Consider the following 26,143-nt stretch of genomic DNA (forward strand, 5'->3'; position numbering starts at 1 on the left):
AACTCATTGTCGTATTCAGGGAACCACTTTGACATTATTTGAGCTTTGTGACATGGTGTGTCATCCTGCTGGAAGCAGCCATCAAAGGATGCGTACACTGTGGTCTTAATAGGGATGGACACGGTCAGCAACAATACTTAGGCAGGCTGTGGGGTTTAAATGACGCTCACTTTGTACTGAGGGGCCCAAATGTGCCAAGAAAACTTCCCCCACACCATCACCGCCATAAACCACCAAAAGCTGAAGGCAGGATAGCTCCATGCTTTCATGTTGTTTGTGCTCAACAGAACAGACAATGTCTTTCAGTCCTCTATTGTTCAATTTTGGTGAACCACTCTATTTGAGAGCCTCATTTTTCCTCTTCTTAACTACCAGGAGTGGCACCGGCTGTGGTCTTCTGCTGCTGCAGCACATTTGCATGCAGGCAATCAAATACAACTCTTCTGTCAGATGACACTAGCATCACAGAGATATGCACACATATCTGGTGACTGAAAGCATAATGGTCCAAAGTAACAAAGGCAAAATATTACTGCTGGGATGTCGTGTGAGACAACAGACTATAAAGGTGCACCTTAAAATATGGCAAAAATGAAGGGATATTTATCAAAGCACATACTAAGGTAGTTCATGTGTCTTGAACGCAATAAATGCAAAATATTGTTCATATTTTTCCATCAGAGGCTTAAATTTTATGGATTGTAACATGAAGGAATGCATTCCTGATGAATGAGCAGGCAGTGGTTCAGTACTGACCCCCCCCTGACTAACCAGTGGCAGTCAACATCTGACAAGGTGTTAATTTTTGTTAGCATGACGTTTACAAGCAAAGTGTGTTAGCACTACACTAAGCATTAGATGATTTGTTGGAGAAATGTCTAAAAACACTGCTGTACCTTTTATATGCCTGCCTTCAGGAAGATTTAATCACGTGGTGCCTGCATTAATTCGTCACAAAGGTTTGTCACTGTCAAACTGAAGCTTGCCAGTACAGATCTGATACTGTACTCCTTTGATATCTGATTGTGTTTCTTTATTTAGTAAGAGAAACATGTTTAGCTACAGGACGTGACTCAGAGATAAATTTCAAAGCCTTGTTTTTCATGAAAGGGACACAAAATAGAAACAGTTTCTAAAGAATCTCAGCTTTATTTAAGCTCTTAGATTTTTTTCTTCTTTCATCTTTTTGTGATATATTGTTACGTCCCCTGGCTAGTCTAGGGGGTTGAAGGGACGAACATAAATGTGGATAGAGAAGGAGGAGCCAAGATGGTAAATTTAAAAGGTTTATTTAATACTGGTGATGGGACGTGGGTTCAGACCGAGGTGTAACGTCAGGGAGAGCCAAGGCCAACATAACAAACAAAACATCCCTGACGTAGAAATAAAAGAAACTTACCTAACTCCAAAGAAACAAAATATACAACCTATAACCATAACCTACCTAACAACACATAAACAGGAGAAAACAGGGTGTCAAAACAAAAGGCAGCTCTCCCCTACAAGCAGTCTGAACATGAAACAATAATGCTCACACAAAATACAAAGGCATGCAAGCCTGCACCAGTATGGCAACCAAAATGGCCGGAGGGCCCAGAAGCACAGCTCCACAGGCCTTAAATAGTGCTCTGCTGATTACCAATCAGCCGGACTCTGCACAGCATCCAATCAGGACAGAGGAGGTGGAGCCTGGACAAAACAAAGGGTTAATAGGGAGAAGAGACATCCTCCTGGGGGATGTAACATATATGCTGAAAATAATATATCAGGTAAATCGCTTTAATCTCTGAATTACTTTTAGCACAGTTGTACTTAAAAAAAAAACACAACACTTTCAAGGTTGTGTTTTATTTTTAGATTAAAACAATCTCATGAAAATTCACGAGATGTTTTTCTATACAAAAATATTTCACAAGGTCAAAGCACACTATACCAGAAATTACTGATAAACAATTGCCATCTACCAACCCCAATTATCACTAAATGATTTATTCCAGGATCTACAATTTTAAAAATAATAAAAGAAACTGGCAGCTGTGATCATTTATTGTAGCCACAGCCACCCTGGGGCGCACTGACAGAGGCGAGGCTGCCGGACTCTGACCACCACCAGTTTTAAGGTACAGAAGGAGATGATGGCTATTTTCAGGCCAGACAGACAAGATCTTGCCCAGAATTTTTTATTTCTTTTTTAATCTGCTTGTTCCCAGAAAATAACCTTCAGCTCTAGACAGAAATGACTGCATAAAACTGAACAGTGAAGCTTTTTGTTAAAAGGGACAATATCAGAAATACACATTGAGATAAATATCTGAACATATCTGCCTAATCAAACCCACTAATGAGAGTACTGCAGTTTGTGTATTTGAAGTATTACAGACTGAATGCATGTGGTAACAGTTACGGGGGGAGGGATGCAAATCAAATGTTTACTCTCACCGTATTTTAACATTACAGCCATTGATGGCATTTGACTGGCAAAATATTAGTTGACTTTTATAACGAAATGAAACCTGTTTGACAGTGTGCACAGCTATCGGTGGGTCTACAAAACTAAACAATGATCATTACTGCACTTTCTGAAAGTTGATCAGACATTACAGGAACAAAAAAAGGAGCTGAATGCTGCGGATGCACACCTTCTCGGTGAGGTGACTTCGTCCACTGTGCCCTGCTATTAGTCATAGACTCGTGCTGTGTTCAGCATAAAAGTGCACCATAGACAGGATAAAAGATGGATGTAGCTACCATGATGTCACCCAGTGTTTTGTTTTGAATCTGGGTCTGATTACGGGGCACATCTGAATGTGAAACTGCTCATTGAATTGCTCATTAGCTAATGAGCTTACCCTGGATAGTCTCCTATAGACTTCTATAGATCAGATGATCATACACTGATGAAAAAAGGCCAATTATTACCAAACCTCCTTATTAACAACGGTAATATATAGTTTTACTCCCAGAATTATGTCATTTGTAGTACTTATTAGTACTTCCTGTTGCTAGTACTAACTACAGGTTAGCAGATTATCTCTGTCCTTATGTGCATTAATAAGGCTAAGTCATAAGTTCTCAATAAAATCGTTACATTTGTACTTTTTGTATTTTTATTATTAATGAATCTGTGTGCCATCTCCTAAACTGCCTAAATTATTCAATTCACAATTTGTTTTTTTAAGTCTATGCCATTAATCTTCTTTTTATGCATTGTTGTACCTTTAGCATAGAGACACAGATAAGCAACTAAAGCCAAGTCCAGGTATTAATGCTGTCTTTCACTGAATATTTTAAATATCATCCCTTTTTTAATCTGTTTATCACAAGGTTCTTTACAGGAATTTGGACACACACACACACACACACACACACACACACACACACACACACACACACACACACACACACACACACACACACACACACACACACACACACACACGTCTCAGTAAATAAATATAGCAAATGCTTCACTCTCACACTTTTGCTAATTACTGAGAGACAACTGGGCTCAACTATACAACAAATGCTCCCAATTAAAATAAACTGTGCTCAAAACTGTAGGTAGAAAATGTTCTTAAGCACACAAACCTTTCTTTCACATTAAAGAGTGAGCGGTAACTTTATTTATCCAGAACCCGGATCACTCAGTAGCTTAAATCTCTATGCACATCTCCATATTTCAAAAGCAAGCAGGCCATCACTTTACACATACCTACTGTCTCTAAGACAAGGACAGCTGTGAACCCCAGATGTTTTAAATTTTTACCCAGCCTTTATTTATTTGTATTTAACCCTTATCATATTTTCTTTTAACTGAAAACAGGTTTTTGTTTAAGTATCACAATATCTTACGATTGTGACAGTATTACTGGAATGGCTTAGTCTTTAGGGGAGCAGACAAGCTGAAAGTTCACACCTATTTAAGATCAAAACTGGATTCAGATTTCTGAACTGTATAAAGACTTCACACAGAAGCAACGATTTTGTGCAATGCAGCAGGCCTAGTTCTAATAATACTGTAATTCATCTTTAATTCAAATTAGCATTGATTAGCAAAAAGTTGTCATGATTCCAAGCCAATTTAAAGCTGCTTGATTCTGGAGATGTTTTAAAGTAATTGGTCATATATCGGTGCACTCAGCAAATGGGTTGAGAGTGAGCCAAGAAGAGCGCAGTCATCAATATCTCTCTTGTGCTTTCTAAGGTCTAAGCCACTCAGATTTTTTTGTTTGACCATTCTCCTCATGTAATAATGCTTGTTTAAGATTTTTTTTCATTACTCAAACCCAAGAGAATAAATTTCAAAGGAAAAAATATACTGTTCATTTGTTAAGCTTTGAATTTTTTCCTTTCTTCTTCTGGGTCACGTAACTCTTATAACAATGATATGACATTAAATTAAAAAAATAATACTTCTGGGATCACTTATGATTAATTTCCAGTCAAGAAGGATTAAAAAGCAGTAACTATAAATTTCCATGGTGGTATCATTAGGCTCTGTTAGTTATTACTGTTCTGGCTGCAGCCCTAGAACAGATAAACACACTGAAGACTTGGGCATAAATATAAATGAAACATTTTAAAGTGTAAAAATGAATAAAAAAAACAAACAAAAACAAAACGCAGAATATGTTAAGTGATTTTTTAAACAGATTTATTATTTTAAATGTCCTTAAAAGACAGTGGAGTTCACGCCTGGAAGGACTTACGATTGCACCAGAGCTCCTGTTTTTTGGGGACTTAACTTTAGTAACATGTATACAAAATTGGAAACCTGGCTACTTTACATGAATTGCCACACATGTAAGTTTTTCCGACTTTAATTTGTTCCCTTTACATTTTTTCTCCAATTTTAAATCATTTATGAATTGTACCTGAGAAATTGACACACTGTAATTGTAATCCAACTGCAATTTACATTGAAGAGTATGTTTTGTACACAAAACTTTTGGGTGGCATGCTTTTGTTCGGAGTCAGTGAACCCCTTAATGTACGTCGATGTAGCCTTGAACTCCATTCAGTTTCAGTAAAATGCCTAATCCCTGCTTTGATGACCGCGCAGTGATCGAAAAGGACACTGCCGAAGGCTTGGCGAAAGCCTGCCGTGTCATATCCTCAAGGGATTGTACGCCTCAAACACACTGAATTTCACACTGAATTAGCCAGACCAGCTGGTACAGAGAGATATTGATTTTCCAACTGAGTTGAGAAGGGGGGAAGGAAATGTAGCATCCAGACAAGAGAGAGGGAGAGAAGAGGACGTCATGTGAGAAGAGCAGCACATGTGTGAGGAAGGGCAAAGAGGCAGAGTGAAAAATATTTGGACCTGGCCATGTATATTCTAGGTGTCATCCACAGCTTTTATTCCCCTCGGGCTTCACACTTAGTCTCAGTCTACTGTGAAGACATCATCAATAAAGATTCCAATTATAACCCATACCTTTTTGTCTTTGGTGGTTTGGTTTGAAAAAGGCTTTTATCCTCTTTTAACAAGATGGAGGGATCTGAGGCTAAGCATATTACCAAGACAAAACACTATGCCAGGTGACAGAGACAATTACAGCATCCAGATGCTGTTTAAAGCTGCTGGCACAATGCAATCTGTGTTAGTCTCCATTCTACAGAGAACGTGCTCGTTTTCAGTAAATTCTCTATGCAAGAACACATCATATAGAAAGGTAATTAACTAAGTGACAAGAATTTTTGGCTACATCAAGCAGAGCTGTTGGGAGATGATGGCAGTAAAGAGCAAAGCAACTAAGGTACACTGAAAATAATATTCAGACAAAGCCAACCAACCAGTGATTGAGTAGTACTTTATACCTGTGAAATATTTAAATCTTGGTATTTCAGACACTTCCACTGAGATTGTATGCTATCATTCAATCAATCCTTAAAGTGTAACAATCTGATGAAGGTGCAAAGAGCCTTACCTTGCCATTACAGGGCTGCTGGGAGAGCTCGGAGGAGCACCAGAGGTGGGTGGCCATCTTGCAAGATTTACAACGTAGGCCCTGCTTGGAGTTTCCTGCATTAACACCAAACATTACACATGTTACCATAAGCCTGTCAGGAAATATTTCTGTAGCTTTGAATCAATCGTTAGCTAGCGATGGTATTCTAATGGTAGCAAAGATGAGGTGTGCCAGATGTGTGCCTCATTTGTGGTTCCTGTATCAAGTATAAAATAAACCAGCTCTGTCACTCACATACATTGTAGTTTGTGTGCAAAATGTTACAGAAAACTAATGTTTCATATTAGGCACAGTTAGTATATCCACCTTCAGAAATGGCCTTTGTGCATAAACTGACATGGTTTTAAATTGGTCTACACTGATGACCATCCAAAGACAAAGGGACACAAAGACATCAGTTTGGTGGATGTTACTGGTAATCCCATTTTACATAAACAGCACTGCTGAGATAGGTCAGCATGCCAACAGAACAAGAAGGCAAAACAACTCCCAGTGGAAGCATGTACAGAGGTCCATAAAGCCTGCTGTTGGATGATTTCATTGGGACCAATGAGCAAATAGACTGCAAACTGCCCACAGTGACTGGGCAATAATAAGAAATGAGCTATAGTCCATTACAGGGTACCTATTATGCTCATTTCCAGTTTCATGTTTTTATATCTAGACAGATAACTTTGCATGATAGCAGTTCAAACTAATCCTTATTTATCCTGGCACTCCTCCACATCATACTCTGTCTAAAACAAGCCACTTTAACTCTCAGTCTCCTGACTTTAATCCAGCTTTCTTACGACTGGCTGCCTGTCCTGAGTGTGGCTTGTGTCTGAGATGACCATTTTAGGAATATTTGCTCACACACATTGACACAAAGGTAGAATATCTGTTGAAACAGATCATTCAGATATTTTATGAATTATCATGACAGGGACAGTAAAGAAATTCTACAATTCAATTCTAACACTCAAGAATATCAGTTTGTCTTTGAATTTCAAGTGGCATTTGCCTTTTTTCTTTGTCATGTTTATTTCCACCATGGACAGATACAAATAACAAAAAAACAAAAAAAAAAGCCCCTAACATTATAAATCAAGGTAAATGTCAGAAAACAGATTGATAACAATCTAATTCCTACACCCTGAGCCAACATGGTTGCATCTTTTTGCTGTGAATACGATGTTCTTGAAGTGGAACAACTGACCTACCTTGGATTGTATGTTTGCATCGCTGGCAGCTGGTAGGCCTACGGAAGACATGCTCCTGGAAACAGTGGGTCTTGACTGGCTGCACTGGCTGGGCCTGACACTTTGGCTGGATCTTGGAAGTCCCATATATTGAAGGACTGACAGACGGGGAGTGTGATGACAACGAAGGGTTAGGACTGATAGATGGAGAGAGAGAGGGAGAGTGTTCATAGGCCAGAGGGGACTCAGACATGGGGGGAGGAGATGCCGGTGGTGCTGATGTGGCAGTTAGGCATAAAGGTGGCTGTGATTCACCGTTGCTGCGCTGGAAAAAGTTGTCCACACTCTTGCTGCGTATGACCGATTTGAAGGAGAGGGAGCGTTTCAGCCGCTGCAGCTAGAACAAAAAACATTAAAGATATTTAGTCAGGCTTCAACAGCACGAAAGATTATAACTGTTTTCAAGAAAACTGAGAAAGCAAGCGACAAAAGTACTAAAAGGCCCAGAGTGGAATGACTGCACAGCATACATGCTAAAACAAGAACTGAGTACACAATTTTAATTTTTCGATAATCCACACGGGGTCAAAATCATACATGTCTCAAATATAGACAAGCATGCACTTAACATCATTTAGTAAGTGATTCTGAAGATTACAGTGTTTTAATTTGACAAGGTCAGTCTTTATTAGGTTCATTAGTTATCATGATTGAGGAAATTGGTTAGGATGTTTAGGAACAACCCAGGAAACCACCAAGGTTCAAGCCTGCTATGAACTGGGAGTGGTGGAAAACCAGCATCACTGTCCACAATGAAGGGAGTTTCAAAGAAAGGAAACCCTACGACCCTACTCAATTCTGAAAAGAAGAGTGGCCAAATATCCAGACAGAATCCTTTCAGAAGCTTGCTGATGACTACCAAAAGTGTCTGGTTGAGGTGCAACTTGCTAAGGGACATTTAACCAAATATTTGTGGGGTTTAATGTATATGTATATATTTGTGCCTGTAATGATAATGTCCTATACTGATCATCCAGTCACTAGCATCCACTAGGCTTTTGGTGGTCGTTTGCTGGTCGGTGGTGAGCAGTGTGGAACCAAAACAGTAACACGGTGGACCAAAAACAGTGAGCTAAAACATCCTAAAAAAGATGCCTAGAGCTGAGATTTGCTGACAACACAACTTCTTTCAAAATGTAAATGCAATCCATTTCATCTTTGAATGTATTCATAATTTCAATCATTTCTTCTTTAATATGGACTTCTATGTCCTTACTAAAGATTAGGTAAGGACTATTATACTTTTTCCAAGTGCTTTTAGAACAATGACTGCAACTTCAAATGTTAAAACACCCACCTTGTATTTAATTGAGGATCGTGTATGTTGTACGGTGGCAGCAGATTTAAAGTAGGAACAATAGCAGTGGGTTTTGATACAACAAACAGGAAACCAGCTAAAGTGTATGTGCCTTGTTTAAATATTAGTCTGTTAAAAATAGTTGTACCCTTTCTGTCCTTGCACTACTAGGCTGACTTCTGATCTTCCATATTCAGCCCACCCCACTCCACTATTCTCTTTTCCTTAGATGGCAAATATGCTTTCCCTTGCAAATCCACCCAAGTCAATACCCTTTAAAATTCATGTTTGATTAGTTTTATTGAGCAGACTGCAGCTATGCATTTGATGCAGTCAGTGATGCATGGCAAGCACTGTATTCATCTTTGGCTTCACTTTCCTCAATTTCTTGCATGCTTGCCATCCAGCGCTTTTGGCCACAATAAAGTGGAACTGAGAATGACAAATAATTACAGGGACTTGGGAGTGATGGAACTCAATTTATGGAAAATAATAACTGATATGGATTCATACAGAGAACGGCCTGGAGAATGGGAGCAAGGACATAATGGATCCGTGAGACCTCCTCAATTTGCACAGAGCTCATTAGCGGTCTGTGTTTGTGACTTGGTTGAAGATACCATTGCGATATACAGAGCAGTGCCTCAAACTTGAAGCCTATCAAAATTTATATTAAATTCTGGATTCTTGTTACTTCTAAGCATTAGTTTTCTTCCTGTGTAACCATTTCCAGCAAAAGGCGAGACATTTCTTCAAAGCCAGTAAGACCAGCATTGCAGCTTCACTGGACCTCTTTATGTTCATATGTGGAGAGGCTCTTCATCAGGTTTATTGTGTCTCTGAGCTTTGAAATCATCCAGCTGCACTCCTTCACAGAAAACCCAATCAATATCATTGAGCATGTTCCTTTTTTCCTTCTTCAAGCTACAGATTCACAGATGCCAATTAGTTTGAGTGATGAAAACAGTCCTCTCTGTTGACCCATTAGTGAGCTCCTCTCGCAAATGTTTTCTACAGGGAACTGAGTCCATGCTTTCCTTAATGGCCTTTTCTTGGCATGACTGGTGGCCCATTCAGTAATGGATGTTCCTCTCTATTAGATTTTTAACTTGTCTGACTTTGTTAATCTTCTTTGTAGTGAATGCCTGTCTTTGCTTCACATCCAAGGAAAAGGAACAACTTCTTCGAGCACAAACTAGACAACACATGTCCGATAATCAATGGCTTTATTTATCTCCCCAAGCTTTTAAAGAGATTAAATAAAAACAGACAGAAGCTGGGATTCAGAGCCAATTTTAAAAAGTGAAAGAATAGCTAGTTGACTGCCAAACATATCTGGTACGTAGCTTTACATGGTTCAGTAATCATGAAATCTGGGCATTAGTACTCCAAATTACAACAGCATACTGACAAGAGTCTGGTTATAGATCTGCCTGAATAAAACAAAAAAGAAAAATCATAATGTTGTTCATCCAAATTTGAATTCCATTGTCTTATCAATTTCACATCTAAAAAAATGGCAATACATTATGTGGCCTGAAAAAAAAAAAGTGATTATCTTTTATCTAAGAAATGATAACGACAGCATGTTCCACATTTGCTGATAGTTGTCAACACATCCATTTTCTGCATTTTTTTGACTGCACATGATTAAAACAGACACTCAAGATTTAATCCTTCTCTTCTTTCACATGAAACAAGCTACTTATAACTCCCTCAAACACGTATTTCATTGAAATAATAAGTCAAATCATTACAAATACAACAAATTTACCCTTGCGGCTAAGGGAAATGTAAACACTATGGCATACAGCAACGGTTTGAGGAATACTTTCTCCTGCTTCAGTGTCCTCAGGGTTTAAGCAAAGCCCATAACAAAACGTTTTTTCCAGTTTGCTGAAGAGAATTTTTACTGGCCTGACTTAAATCCCATCAAGGTATGACCCTATTGTCAAACATCAGGGGCTGACCTCACTAATCGCATTTTGGCATCAAGGTTACAAAATCTTGTCAAAAGCCATCTGAAGAGTGGAGGCTGTGAAACCAGCACACTAATCACATATGCATTTACTATTTGGTTCTCCACATACTCGAATATATCAAACTGACTTTCAAGGCCCAGGTCAGTGCTGGTCCATAAATATTCAGTCCACATGCACATGGGCAGTGTGCATTTATGCATCACAGCCACACAGTGTGAACAATCATTACCTGAGATGCACACTGGGTTCAGTCTGATTTAAGCTCTGCTGACTTCATAATACATGTCAGGGGGCATTGATCATGCTCTGTGAATATTCAAGCATCCTGACTGATTAAATTGGTATAAATAATTATTTAATGAATGTATCTATACATCAAGTAATTTAAAAAAATTACAGCTGCCTGACCTTCTGAAATTAGGGGTCTGCAGTGCATTCTGCTGGATATGCACCACTATCCTCATGATCTCCTAGGCTTTATAACTCTTATTATCTATTATTGAATAATGTTAGAACAGCTGCTGTTTTACAGATTTTATACATCTTATAACAACCCTCTGAAAGAACAATTCAAAAGCAATATCCTATTAATTACAGTTACTGTCTGTAATTACTCTCCGAAGGTGGTGAAAAGTCTATTTTTAGATCACAGAACTGGAAAGCTATCGCACTACACAGCTGACAGCAATTACTTCATCACAGCATTTATGATGTAGTGTATTAGAACAGGCTGCGGTCTGTGAAAGAACACATGTAAACTATGTGTGTAGTCAGAGAAACTGAAAGAATTAGTGAAACAGAAGCAAGAAATGGAGGAAAGAACACGTTAAGAGAAGAAAATATCGCACCACCGCCTAGACTCTGCCTTGTATTTCAGCTGCACTTTGAAAATGAGCACAGAGATGTTTGGTGAAGCCTTCTATAAATAGGCTGTTGTAGGGAATACTTGGATAAATTAATTATTAAGAAGGGAGGTGTGGGCATGCAGACAAGATGCCTGTGTGAGGTAAAATCATCCTGCTGCCACCAAGATGGAGTTAATGCTCCTGCGCTTTTTGTGGGGCTGAGCAGAAAAGGAACAATATTTCGACCCTTTCTTATGCAATGCTTTTCTTCCTCTGCTATACCTTACAGTAAAAAACTGAAATCTGGCACAATAACGGAAAAGAGTCTCCTGATTCTTTTCAAAAAGTAGCCATCACCTGATTCCCTGGATCACAGTAACTTTAAAAGACTTTATCTAAACTTCTTTTGTACCCTCCTCCTCATTTAAACGTGAGATCCGTTTGAAATTGTAAGATGCAGCTAAATAAATGTCATGAAAGTCCAACTAGAACAACTGGAATTCATTTAACTTTAAACAGAGTCACTTTAACCGATGACAGGTGTGTACTGACAAGTGTTTAGGTTGGATTAATTCTGAAATTACCTACACCCCTACTTATAAGAGTGTGTACACTTATGTAACCATATTAGTTACATTTATTTTTGTTTTGTCAGTTTCATTGTGCAGGTTAAAGGTCACAAAAGTGAAAAACAAAAATCAGAAATCATTTATCTTGGTTCCTTACAAAAACATGGTATTTTAATGTGAATTTTATGACCGTGGTCCTAAATATTGACGAATTATTAACAAATCTGACACCAATCAACTTCAGAGAGAAAGGTTTATCATAATTGAGATAAGCTTTAACTTACTGGCAAAAGACTAAAAATGTTTTTGACACATTACCTATTGATTCTAGATTACAGATCAACAGGTATGAAATTACTACCTACTGACCAGTAAGTTCTCTGGAAAATAGCGCCATTCCTGGAATATCCTCTGAACCTTTGTTCAGAGTGTAAGAGCGTCTAAAGTTTGTGAAAAACACTAAGACATTTTTCAGCATTTAAAGTCTCTGCATTTCCTAGATGATGAGTGCTATAAATAAATAATTAAATGCAACTTTAAATCTTATTCCTCGACTTTTTCAGCATCAGCTGCAAACAGTTTCACAATTTTATTGTTCTGTATGAAGCTGTTTGCGCTTGCTGACCTTATATTGCATGTGCACACACACTGAGGCGGTGTCTGATTTTTCTTTTTCTTTTTATACTTTACTTACATTTTTGGGGGGCACATCTATTCATCTGGGAAGACAGGTAGGTAAGATGTTAGCTTAAATTCCATTTTTATTGTTACAGAGCATCTGCATCTGTCTATAAGCTTGTCCTCCAATCCTGATGAACCGGCAAAGTCTATGACTGTCAGCTAATTACCCCCGCAACACAGCATCAAGTGAATATTTAGTCAAATATAAAGTTAAATGTATTTATTACTCACACACCAATGAAGACGGCATCATAATTATTAATAAAGGGGGAAAAGGCTCTTAAATTCTTATTTTCGCAGAAAACAAGCAGAACTTATGCACTTTTTTAAAATCTGAAATGACTGGGATACATTATATGACAGTTTTTAAAACAGTTTTTATTGACATTGAAATTTAAGCTAGGTATATGTAATGCCTCAAAATAACTTTGATAGCTTTTTTTGAAGCCAAAATCCCTGCTGGGTGTCATCATTTGTTTGTAAAAACCTTCTAGTAACAGATTATTCAACTGAACCAGCAGCTGGTGGCAGATTACATAATATGCCCAGGTCATCTAGCATGTATAAAGCTGATATTTATTTTACTAAGAAAGTAGATGAAATAAATTTAAAAATGTAATTATTTGTAAGCATTTCAGTACATCCGCCCATTCAGTTTTAGCTGCCTTAAATCTGGCTGGGCTCCTCTGACAAGAAGCTGTCCCAGTGTGAACTGGGTGCAAATACATAAAACTATGTGATTTGGTCGTAAATATATCCATAGGCATTTATTAGATCAGGTTTATGAGCCTGGTTTGGTTATTAAATTCTTCTTTCTCTTCAGTTTGGGCCAATAAGATTAAAGCGCTAAGAGCTGACGAATGACTGAACCCCAAGTAGCTCAATTAGTCTTTAGTCTTCTTGTTATCTTGACAAACATATATTTTTCAGTAGTCACACTTTATAACTGCACACCATTTTATTTATGTAGAAATGCTTGTTTAATGTGGTCTGGTATCGTTTCTGTCTGTACAAACGAGGACAGTTGTAGTGTCTTGTAGCCTTTGCGCATCTCAAGCCCACTGCAGTGTTGTTCTCAGGAGATCTCTGCCTGCTTGTGATTCTCAAAGTCTCATTAAACACAGTGGGGTCTGATGTTTGGCGCTCTTGCAGTGACCCGAGATGTGAATTAAAGGTGACCTCATTAGGCACTCCATTAGTTGGCCCTTATTAGGGAAAAATGCATCTACTCAAACAACCTTTTGTGCAAATGGAAATGCCTCCCAGAACAAACCGCAGCACAGGTCACATTGATTAGAACAAACTTCCCAAACAAGTCCAAACTCTAGTTTTTCCATGTGTATATGTGTAAGGAGCCTTCGCTTAAAGTTCTGTCACTTTATTAAAAAAAAAACACTCCAAGAGGTAAAATTGTCGGTTTTGTTGTTGATGCCCATTGTTTATAATCAAGAGTCCTATTCAGATGAAACAGCATTTACTTTTATCTCAATGTGTCATAAATTACTGCCTGTGTCCTGCTTATTTCTCCCTACCTGACTCCTTTTGACATCAATGGAGACCCTCACACATTCACATTTATACCAGGGCTGCAATCTTCAACCTGCCTGCCATAGGACCTTAAACTTTACCACCTTTCACAGTTCAGTGTGATGCATCACAAAATGTATGTATTATGGCAGTACCATGACACAGTAGTAACAGTATAGATTTTTTATTTTTAGTGTCGTCTTGCAAGATAATTGCTATCATTGCTTACATTCTATAGTGCACACAACCGGAAAAGGTTGGAAATGTCTGAGAGCAAGATCAGCATGTCATCTTCCAATAATGATTTTGTACCTTTAGTACCTGCTAAAAATGGAAAAAATAAAACAATAACATCAACAACAACAACAATCATAAAACAAGCATAGCCAGACTATGAAGAGAAGATACTAGCAGCCGATGACGTGCCACCCAAAAGTAACCAAATGACTCCACTGAGCATTGCTAGAGCAGTTACACTCCACATGACAGGAAGAGCAAACGATGAATGGAAGTGACTGATGCAGCTGCATGATGGAAAAGCAGAGCTGTATGCAGCTGGTTTAAAAAGCCCAGGTAGAAAATAGTTTTCAGTTTTATTATGTGATAATATTGTTCAGCTCCTGTAGAACTGAAAGATTAATTTACATTAGTCATTGTTAAATTAAAGCATGAAGAAGTCATGTCATACTTTCAGTTAAAATACCCAAGGAAAACACAACATAGGTGACTTTTGTGCTTACATTTCACTCATGCTGTGTCACTACTATTGCACTATAATGCTGGTGCTGGCACCTTGTTTGGGTAGATTCACACTTCTAATTAGGGAGCGTGTCATCAGTGACAGAATCTCACTGGAAAAGGAGGATGGAAATTTCCTTTCATTTATAAATGCTGCTGCGAGCAAGCATCAACTAAAAGCTCATTATTTTTTAGCTATAATGTTAGAAATAGTATTACAAATTTTCTTGAAGAATCACGATATAATTTTGAGTCAGACGCAGATAAATTTAAAGCTCCCTAAAATAACCTTTATAATAAGCTTACAGATCAAACCTGTTTCCAGGGCTAGGTGTTGGATCCATCCTAGTAATTATTTTCTTTTTTAAAAGAGTGGTTATAATCCGATAAGTAATCTGCCCTGATCTGCATTATCACCCTATAAGTGGTAGTAAAAGGGTTATTTAGCTGACCTGCCAAAATTGGAGAAAGACACACACTCACACATCCACAAAAAAAGATGAAATCATGGCAAAGAAAAGAAAGTTGTTAAAATTGGAGGGCTTATAAATTTTCCAGACATTACTCAAGTTATTTTGACTGTATTAGGCATTTGGCTGTGTCCATCAACCAATAAGAAATAAGACAGTAAAGATTAGAAATAGGCCAGACTCAAGGCAAATTCTCCCGTCTTTTCATTTTCATGACATTCACAGCTCTGTGTGTGGCTTCAAAATATCTGGCTATTGTTTGAAGTCCTATGTTTTAGCAATCCATGCAAGCAGACTCCACGAGCCCACAAGCCTGTCTGCCAAACTGTGCAGCAAAAGCAGCTTGCATCTCCAAATCCAGCCATTTAAAGGGCTTAACTGCACAAGCAGCTTTGTAGTTAGTATGAGGTGACAATCACAATGGCTCTTTGATGTTCACACAATGCTAAGGAAAAACACTTATCGCAAGGTGTTACTTTGATGTAACGTCAATACAAAACTGCAATTTTCTTGACACTTGTGAAATCCAAAGCACAGGTTTCCAAAAGATGCTTCATTTTAAAATTACACCATTTCTGACAATGAAGTCACGCAGTTTTCTTTACTAATTATATGTTCATCATTTTTCTCCAATACTTTCCTATCATTTCACTGAGGTACATCGCATGTGACAGTATTTATGTGCAAAAAAAAAAAAAAAAAAAGGGCCAAACATAAGCCTCTTAACACTAAGGCACCATTGTAGGTGGGCATATGCACAATTAGTTCATTAAATAAACAGTAACCACAAGAAGAACTAATTGGTTAAAGCAATAATTAATATGCAGTCTAACCACCCCTCTGCTATTATTCAGCCTTTTTAAACCAGCTAGATGGAAAGTAAGGCTGATGGGATCTTGGAAAACCTGCATTTTCTACATTTCTGTTCATCTTCTTTGCAGACTGTGGAGTTATATCGTGTCAAAAGTCCCACATAAGATTAAATGTAATCATGAGCAAATAATTTAATTACACGGGTACAGGTTTTCGTTGCCACTTACGTAGTTAAGTTCTGCACATGCAGAACTCCGCAGCCCAAGCACACAAAATAGCCATCACGCTGGTGAGAGCTTCTGCTTGGTTAATGCTGCAGCAGATTTGTGCTCTTGCAGGCAGCTCTGCTTTGAAAGCTGAATTCTGTTTACACAAATTACTCAGACTTTTGACAGTTTACGAGGCCAAAGTCCAAAGAAAGAAGGGGGACTTAAGTGATTTGTCAGATTCAGTGCACACACAACCTCTGTGACTGACAGGTTCATCTGAATGTGGTAAACCAAGTTATACTGTGATAGCAACATAAGCTACTGGAAGATAAAGAAGCTGAATGAACCATTAAAAGTTTTTTTTCTGTGTACATGTGGAAGTATTGACAACTAGCGCTGGATTGCTTTAATGCTAAAGAAATCTTAAAGGACTCAAAGTCAAGTTTTGAAGCCTCTACAGTCCTGTTCCATTAGCTTGTTGTACAAGATCAATATTCATAACAAGGATCATGAAAGGAAGAGCGCATCAGGATCTAGTCATTATAATTTTGGGGTTGCAGCCAAAATAGCTGCATATACACCTGTCAACAAATTATTGCCCACTTGCTTTAAAAGTTGCTCTAGAATCTCCAAGATCCAGTTTTGTGTGGATTGCTGAACACCAACGAGGCCTCCACTTCTTATCAACACATCATTTCCCCTAAATTACTTCCATATATTTTGTGAGGTTTTGATATTTTCTGCTTCTGTTGTGTTTTATTCAACTTGGATTGTGCTTTGTGTGCCTTTGCGGTATTTTTCTATTTGTTGGCATTTTCTTAGGCTGCAGTGCACTTGACCTCTCAGGGCCACCATATTTGCAGCCTTTTGTTGCCCCTGTCCTAACTATGTCCTAAGATATGTTGCTGCATCAAATTTAAACTGAGTCAAACTGTTTGGCATGAAATAGTGAAATTTCAAAGTTTAAGCATTTGATAAATTTCATATGTTCTAATTTGACCAAATGCAAGTTTATGGGACTTGCAAATCATTGAATTCTGTTTTTGTTTACACCGCATCAATTTTATTGGAATTGGGGTTGTACACGGAAAGAGAAACGTCCTACTCTGATAAACTTGTCTCAGTCTTGGAGAAAAAGTCAAGGCTGTATTTTTATTAATTTAATGTCAATGCAGTACTAGAAGTACCCTCTTCAGTAGATGACTAAGTTACATCATAGTTGCCAAGCAACACAAGCAACTTAAGGATAAGTAATTGTTATAAATTCATCTTATTTTACATCACACATGTACACATATCCCCACATTTGGTCAAGGCAAGTCTGCCATTTAGAGCTGAAGATGAAAACTATTCATTATGAACTTTCAATTCTTCCATCTCATTACATTAACAGCTTTATATTTGAAAAGAGAAAATAACCTAGAAGTTCCCTATCCCTAAAGCAATAACCTAAGGTCAGTACTAAACAAAGTCCCTGCTTATTCCTCGCTGACATTGTACACGGGACTCTGCTGAATCAGCAGCATTTCTGAACCCAATCAAGGGCAGTAATTTACTGACTTCATCATCAATCAAAACAATGCGAGATACATAAGTATAACAGTGAGGCTGTAAAGAATGAGAAGTTGTTTTATTAGTTTGCAGTTTGTGGAGAATCCTGCTGTTGTCAATATCTGTGTCTCCCAACCATTTATCTGCCTTCCCTGCAAGCTTCTCTCTAGTTATTTTCAAAGGTCAGAAGGACAAATCCATCTATCTTACAGACAAAAAACAACACATCACAGACTGTCAGGAGGAAGATGCATCATTCACTCACTTTTAATTGAATGATATTTCCAGCAGGAATGCAGCTGAAACAAACACAAGGAGACGGAATACACTTTGTCCAGAAACATCATCTACACAGTATAATCAGGCTGTATGAACTGAGTGCTCATTAAAAGGAGTTTAGTTATACAAAATGTTATTGAAGAAGATCATCATTATCCAATTTGCTGCAGTGCATTTATGTGCGGTTTGTTTCATGAAGTGGAAATATTGCTAATCTTAAAATTCATGTTTCTAATGAACACTTTAAAGAAAGTCTTGATCAAAAATAAGTGCAACCTATAGTTTAGTTTAACCATCTAAATTCTGGCTATTGATAATATGATGATCACTGTCACGCTTCTCTTTTTTGCTTTTCCTCTTGTTCAGTCAATTCTGCTAACTCCGGCTTGAAATCCAGTCCCTAATTCATCTTTATCCTTCCAACCACCCATAACTATCTATCTACTCTGAACTTTGGAAAAAGTCATCATATACAGAAATAGGGAGCTATGGCACAGGAAACGCTAAAAAAGAAAGATATACAGATGAACTTCAACTACAAGTTTATTTAAATTGCCCAGAGTAATTATGAAAGAGAAAGGAAAGTGATATTCTAAGAGGAGAGCAAACAATTAATTAGTTAAAGAGGAGGAAAAAAAGCTGATAAGCAAGTTAGTGAGAGGAACAGCAGAAGGAGGAGAGCTCTGAGAAGTGACTGAAGGGCAAAGTCAGACAGAAATTGCGCTATAACTTTACCTCCATAAAAATGTCTTCTGTGTTGGCTGAAAATTTGGTGGTCTGTGTAACTCCCTATGGACCGGGGCACCAAGCACTGTCAGCATTTGCACGCAAAGTCTAATGTGAATATTAAACTTTATGTAGCAGCTGATTCTGAGCACAGCTCTCATTTTATCCACTACTTAACAAAAGTGGTGTTTTAAAGAACCCATATTATGAACAGTTACATGTTTTAAATTTTATTTTTCTACAGCAATAGGTTTACATGCTCTGATATAAAAAAAAATACATTCTTTTTTTTCATATTGTACTTGTGACACCGTGTTTTCTCCTGGGATATTTTAAGCCCCCCCACATCTAAAAAATCCATTAAAAAGTGCAAAAAAAAAAAAAAAAAACTACAAAGAGTGACAGAAGTCCGCACGAAGTTAATATAATAATAATGATAATAATGATAATAATAATAATAATAATAATAAGTCTTATCTGCAGATGCACAATACTGCACGACACCCACTTTGTGTAAGTCATTACATATTCAACTGGCATTTATAATTTATGGTTTATTATTTTCTTCTTTTTTTTGGGGTTGTATGGAAGCCCCAAACGCAATTTCATTGTTCTTGACAATGACAATAAATAAATAAATACTAAATACTAAATAGTTAGGTATTTAACATTTAATGGTCACAAGCAGAGGGTAGATACTGAAAGATCATGGTTACAATCGCAGAATCAAGCTTCCTCTGTAGAGTATTCTGGGCTAAGAAAGGGTGAGGAGTTCATTACACCTCAGAATAGAGCCACTACTCCACATTGAAAGGAGCCAACTGAATTGGTTCAGGCATCTGACAAGGATGCCTCCTAAGTATGTCCTGCATGAGGCATTTTCAGCGTGTCCTACAGGGAGGGGTCCCGGGGCAGTCCTAGAACAAGCCGGGGAAATTGTTTTTCAGCTAGTGTTGGAAGACCTCAGTGCTTTACCAGAAATTTAGAGGAAGTGTCCAAGGAGAGGGAGGTCTGGACGTCTCTGCTTAAACTGCTGCCCCAGTAACCCGGATGGAAATAAGAGGTAACTGTGTTATAAGCAGTCATAACAATAATGGACTGGTGCTTATAGAGCACGTTTCTATTCTACTTGAGCACAAAGCGCTTTACATGCCTCTTTCACCCATTCATACAAGCAGCTTTTTTCCTTCCTATGCACCTTCTATTTAACAGTCACACATTCACACTCCAATGAACACATTGCAGAGCAACTTGAGGGTCAGCATCTTGCACAAGAATACTTTGGCATGCAGACTAGAACAGCCAGTCAACCAACCTTCCAATTAATAGACAACCTGCTCTACCTACTGAGCTATGGTCACCATGGATGGATGAATGGACGGGTCAGCTGATGGGCCAAAGCCAACACTACATAATGATACTACATGGGAATATCAGATAATAATCAGATTAGAATTTTAGATTATGAGCTATATGCTAACATTAAGGATTTTCCTGTTATTGGGAAGACATTAACACCCAAATGTAAAGTAATCGACTGGGTCTTTAGTTCCTCGGGAGTATTATGTTTGAGATGACAACTAGCTGGGATGGACTTCAACTTTTGGACCTCTCCATACCTGTGTGTGCATGATCAAATGTGCTATAGAATGAGCACAATAACTAAATATGGAGCAAATTGCTAGCTTACTTTTGTTAAAAGGTTACTAAATTGGTTGCTAAATTCAGCTGCTTCCAGAATCTGTGATGCTAAAAAACAGTAGTGGAAAACCTTAAAGGTGCCTTTTATACAGAGGTTGGCAAAAAAGCCTGGAGCCTTATAACTACGTGCAACCTTACAGACATGATAAACTACAGTTTTTAACAACTCGTGCCGCGATGAGACTGTTGTGTGCCATAATTGTTGAGTTGTTGGTCTTCATAGAGGTGCTAGAAGGATTGATTTTGCTGCTTCTGGACAGCGCCAGGATGTCGAGTTCCCTGTTTTTAGTCTTAATTTTAAACTAAGCTTAATGTAAAGTGCATTTACATGACACAACAAGCCAAAAGCAAAAGCAAATTCAATACCGAATAAACTTGTACAACATGTGCTCCAAGTGAGTAGAGAGGAATAATAATATTTTTGGAGCAATCACCTTGCCCGTAGGTGGAGGAGGTGGAATAACTACTCATTCTCTGTCACTAGCTCTATTAGAAGCACTCAAGAAAGCCAGTGGGCCCACTTAGCGGTGCAATAAATACTCTGAGAGCTGAGGGACAGTGAGGAGAGAGAGAGCGAGAGAGGGGAAAATGAGTGAGACATAAGGGAGAGCTGCTAAAGAGATGAGAAAGAATAAAAAGATTGGTTGTTAGAAGTCAGAACGGGGGAAACAGGGCGAGAGCAGAAGGAAGAAACTGTTATGAAATTAAAAGATTTAAGTAAAAATATTCAGAGTGACAGAAGAAAAAAAAGCAAGTAAATCTCTACAGATACTCTCAAGTAGATTACTCTTAAAGAGACCCCAGTTGTAACACATATTTAATCTTTCCCCTCCCCTTTCCTCTTCCTTATTCTTCTGTGAGATGGGAATAGGTCACGGTGCCAGCAGCTGGTTTTGCAAACAACGGGGCGACATGGCTGACGTAGCTCAGAGGATTGTTTCCTCCCATTTCTGTTTTGTCTGGACAAGCATTCGCATGAATTATGACCCAGCCACTAGCAGGACACAGCAAACATATGCTAGCTGATTGTCTCATAAATTCACGCCGCACCTCACTGCCCACCATCCATTGTGCCGTCTGTAGTCAAGTAACAACAACAAAGAGCCCTTCCTGCCAGGCCTGTTTCAGGTCCCTGTGGTGATGACCAACAAAAGACGAGTATAATGTGATTTGTTATTGTGATATTTGCTGCAATTAAAGCTGTCGTTGGAGATTTAGATCCATGTTGGTGAGGGATTTAAGCTGGTTTAGTCACTGAAAATTTACTCTGATTCAATTCGGAGAAAAACGGATTGGCAAATCCATTTAAAAATAAAATAAAACTTCGGAGTTACAAAGCAGGCAACAACCCTCTGTTAAATCTAAACCAGAGGTTCAACACAAGCAAACACAACAAACTCTTCTGAAACCCTCCACTTTACCTTACATGACAAAAAAATTTAACTACACCTCACAACGACACAACTTTGGTGACAAAACTGCAGAGCAAGGCAGGCAGAAGCATGACACCTAGTTTATGCTCGCTGTTGTTACCCTGTATACAGCTTAAAAAGACTTTCTAGGGAAAACTTGCCTCCCAACTTTTACTCCTGCTCCAGAGCTGGTGCAGAGCTTTCTTCTGAATGGTAACACCTTCATTTTAAGACTGCAGCAAGTCCAGTGCCTCAAGCACCAGCATAAATGGATACGGTGCTGTAGTAATGTCACGTTTGGTGTGACATTACCAGTGCAGAGACCATAAACTAGATTTAAATGTAGGTGAGTATACATTAGCACTCCAGGGCACAAGTTTAAGAAATACTAGTCAGAGCAAATTTGGTTGAAGTCTAGTTAGTGAAAAATGAAAAATGGCAGATGCCTTGATGTGTAAATAGATGTGCGTAATAAAGTTGTTCCATAATACAGAGTGGGCCATTTAAATGGATACACCGTAATAACATGGGAATGGTTGGTGATATTAAAGTCCTGTTTGTGGCACATTAGTATACGTGAGGGGGCAAACTCCTCAAGATGGGTGGTGACCATGGTGGCCATTTAGAAGTCGGCCATCTTGGATACAACTTTTGTTTTTTTCAATAGGAAGAGGGCCATGTGACACATCAAACCTATTGGTAATGTCACAAGAAAAACAATGGTGTGCTTGGTTTCAATGTAACTTTATTCTTTCATGAGTTATTTACAAGTTTCTCTTTGTTCACAGCCATTGACATGTCGAAGAGGTTAACACGTGAGGAGCGGATTGAAATTGTGTTGATATCTGGTGAATGCAGTAACCGGGTCATTACAGCAGATTTCAATGCAAGACACCCTACGAGACCACCCATCTCCCATGCTACAGTTAGCAAACTGCTTGCTAAGTTTCGCGAAACTGGTTCAGTGTTGGATTTGCCAAAATGTGGATGCAAGAAAACTGTCACTAATGAAGAAACATCAGTGGCTGTCCTAGCTTCATTCAGCAAGCGCCCACAGCGTAGCACTCGCCGCATGTCACTGGTGAGTGGCATTAGTCGAACATCCCTTCGGCGGATATTAGCTACTCACAAATGGCACCCTTACAAACTCCAGCTACTGCAGCATCTCAACGAGGATGACCCAGATCGGCGCACAGAATTTGCAGAATGGGCAAAACAAAAATTGGAACAGGACCCTCAGTTCACGCAGAAGATTTTGTTCAGTGATGAGGCAAACTTTTATGTAAATGGTGAAGTTAACAAACAAAACCACCGCTATTGGTCTGACACTAACCCACATTGGATGGATCCCTCCAAGACTGTTGGAACAACAAAAGTGAGGGTTTGGTGTGGTATATGGGGTACAACGATAGTGGGTCCATTCTTCATCAATGGAAACTTCAAGGCCACTGGATATTTGAAATTGCTACATGATGATGTGTTTCCCTCTTTATGCACTGAAGCTGGCACGTTCCCTGAGTTTTTCCAGCAAGATGGTGCACCACCACATTATGGGTGCCAGGTCCAAGCATTCCTAGATGAACAGTTTCCTGGACTGGTCATCGTGGGCCAGTTAATTGGCCCCCAAGGTCTCCCGATCTGACCCCCTTAAGACTTTTATCTTTGGGGTCATCTGAAGGCAATTGTCTATGGTTTGAAGATACGAGATGTGCAGCACCTGAAACTATGGATACTGCATGCCTGTGCTGGCATTTCTCCTGTGGTGTTGCTATCAGCGTGTGAAGAGGGTTGCATTGACAATCCAACACAATGGGCAGCACATTGAACACATTTTATAAATGGTCAGAAACTTGTAAATAACTCATGAAAGAATAAAGTTACATTGAAACCAAGCACACCATTGTTTTTCTTGTGACATTACCAATAAGTTTGATATGTCACATGGCCCTCTTCCTATTGAAAAAACAAAAGTTGTATCCAAGATGGCCGACTTCTAAATGGCCACCATGGTCACCACCCATCTTGAGGAGTTTGCCCCCTCACGTATACTAATGTGCCACAAACAGGACTTTAATATCACCAACCATTCCCATTTTATTACGGTGTATCCATATAAATGGCCCACCCTGTACTTTAAGTGTCACTAGAGTCTTCATGTCATCAGATGTTTGTCTCCTCCATGCTTTCGATGCCTTGATGTGAGCACCACTCTGTTTTCCAGATCATTTGGTCCTATTTTAAAGAGGGTTTTCCATGTCCTTTTAAAAAATTTTTTTAGTTGTTCTTAGTTACTACTACTATTATTATTATTACCATTATTATTATTAATATTAATATTAACATTATTATTATTATTATTATTATTATCCTGGAGGACACAGAAGCCTTCAGGGTTGCATCCGAAAGGCCATTTGCCATAAAAAGCTGACCTTAAATTTTCTATTTTCACTTTTCCCCCCACTTATTTGGGAAAATCCTACTGAGGTTGGAAGTTTAGCCAAGATGGCAGTATACAAGGCTGAAAACCAAAACACTACATCAGAAAGAACTACAATGAACTCATATTACAAGATTAAAATAAGGCTAATCGCAGGAGCAGTAGTAATGGCGATGACAATGGTTCTGAATTTAGCCAAGGATATTGGACTCATCAATTTAACCTCAAAACAAGCAGGGTCCCTGAAAACAAGCATTAGCATCCAAACCTTGTTCAGGTATTCTCAGGGCATAGATTTAAGTGAGAGAACTGGAGCACAAATGAGTGGAACAAAATTAAACCTACTTCAAGGGGAGACTTGTTTAATTCTATTTGCAGACTATTAAAGCTGGCTGCTGCAGTCTCTCTTCCCAGCCTCCATGTGTACATTAGTGATAACTAATGCACTGTACGTCTAGTAATCTCATATGTCTGCAAACTGCCAATGCCTAAATTAATGTACTTAATCAAATAACAGCCAACATTAGCAGATAAAGCACAGAAGAAGTGTTGGCACATCCATTTAACTAGACACGAGGTGTTATAAAAGGGCGACTGGATTCCATGTTTGGCAGCAGGGAGGACTCCTCTTCTGGGACACTGTACTTCTAATATTTACAGCATGTACACAAAACGACTGTGGACATCCTTCTCTGACCTAAGCTAAACAAGCAATAAGGACCTTTCTTCTTTGTTTACTTGCAGCTTTTGATATTTTGTGCACACATACCAGACAACGCTTACACCCCTCTGTGTAATCTCTGCTCTCCAACTCTGAGGCCAAGCTAATTACCTGAATTAAAGCGGGTTAGGGTTGTTATGCAAGCCGCCACAGAATTAGCCTCGTGGGAAAGTAAATACTCGCACTTAGTCCCAATTTACATATTAAAAATTATTTCTTTTAAACTGAAAGACCGCTAAATAAAACAGTAAAGAAAATGATATAAAAACATTCCTCTATCAGTAACATATTATTGCTTTTAAAAAAAAAATCCTGCAGTTTTTACACAGGTGTGTTCCGTTACCTTTGATTCTTGTTGACTAGGCACAGTAGCCTGTGGTCGGTGAAGGTCCCGGTTTTGAGGTTCGTTCTCCTTTTCGCTTATTTCTGTCATTTTCTGTTTAAAAAAAAACGTCCTTCCTCAGGAAAACTCAACCAAACTGGCAAGTCCACAGCGACAGAGGAATCTGGAAACTACGCATGCAGAGGTGCAAGCATCCCTACGGTCTCTCGTGCAGCGACCCTGGACCGATTCTGACTGCTAACTTGTGGACAGCAGCCATCTAGGAATACGCTTTAAAGCTCTCTCTGTCCTTTTTTTTTTCGCTCTGAAGACACGGTGGGAAAAATATCCAACAGCTGCAGCCAGCCGGTTCGTCCACTTCCCTCCGCCGCCTCTCTCCTCTCTCTCACACCGGCCAGTTTTTCTCCGCTCGCTCGCTCACTTGCACACGCGCTCCTACAACAACTTTGATTTCACCGTCACAAGTGCTCCGCTCGTCCTGATTGGTCGAGACCAACGAAACTACGCCAAAAGCAGCAGAGGAGCTGAATTCTATAGGCTGGAAAATGATGATGATGAAGGGGCAGTACCAGATTCAGGTGAAAGCTGTTGAATTCTCCTTATAAGCATCGTATTTAGATATTCAG

The 26,143-nt window shown here is 38.8% G+C and overlaps 1 protein-coding gene across 2 annotated transcripts in view; it reads right to left on the reverse strand.

Moving 5' to 3' along the window:
• LOC308390958 (SH3 and cysteine-rich domain-containing protein 2-like) overlaps positions 1 to 25,912 on the reverse strand; it is a 35,292-nt gene extending 9,380 nt beyond the window's left edge. For both annotated transcript variants that reach the window (XM_080873348.1, XM_080873347.1), the window contains exons 1-3: positions 25,518 to 25,912; positions 7,178 to 7,553; positions 5,934 to 6,028 (exon numbers count right to left, since the gene is read on the reverse strand). In XM_080873348.1, coding sequence (XP_080729474.1) covers positions 5,934 to 6,028; positions 7,178 to 7,553; positions 25,518 to 25,607 — 561 coding nt within the window. In that variant the 5' untranslated portion in view covers positions 25,608 to 25,912. The remainder of the gene's footprint in view (positions 1 to 5,933; positions 6,029 to 7,177; positions 7,554 to 25,517) is intronic.
• Positions 25,913 to 26,143: the final 231 nt, after the last annotated feature.

This window comes from Rhamphochromis sp. 'chilingali', assembly GCF_963969265.1.
Source record: "Rhamphochromis sp. 'chilingali' genome assembly, chromosome: 22".
NCBI lineage: Eukaryota > Metazoa > Chordata > Actinopteri > Cichliformes > Cichlidae > Rhamphochromis > Rhamphochromis sp. 'chilingali'.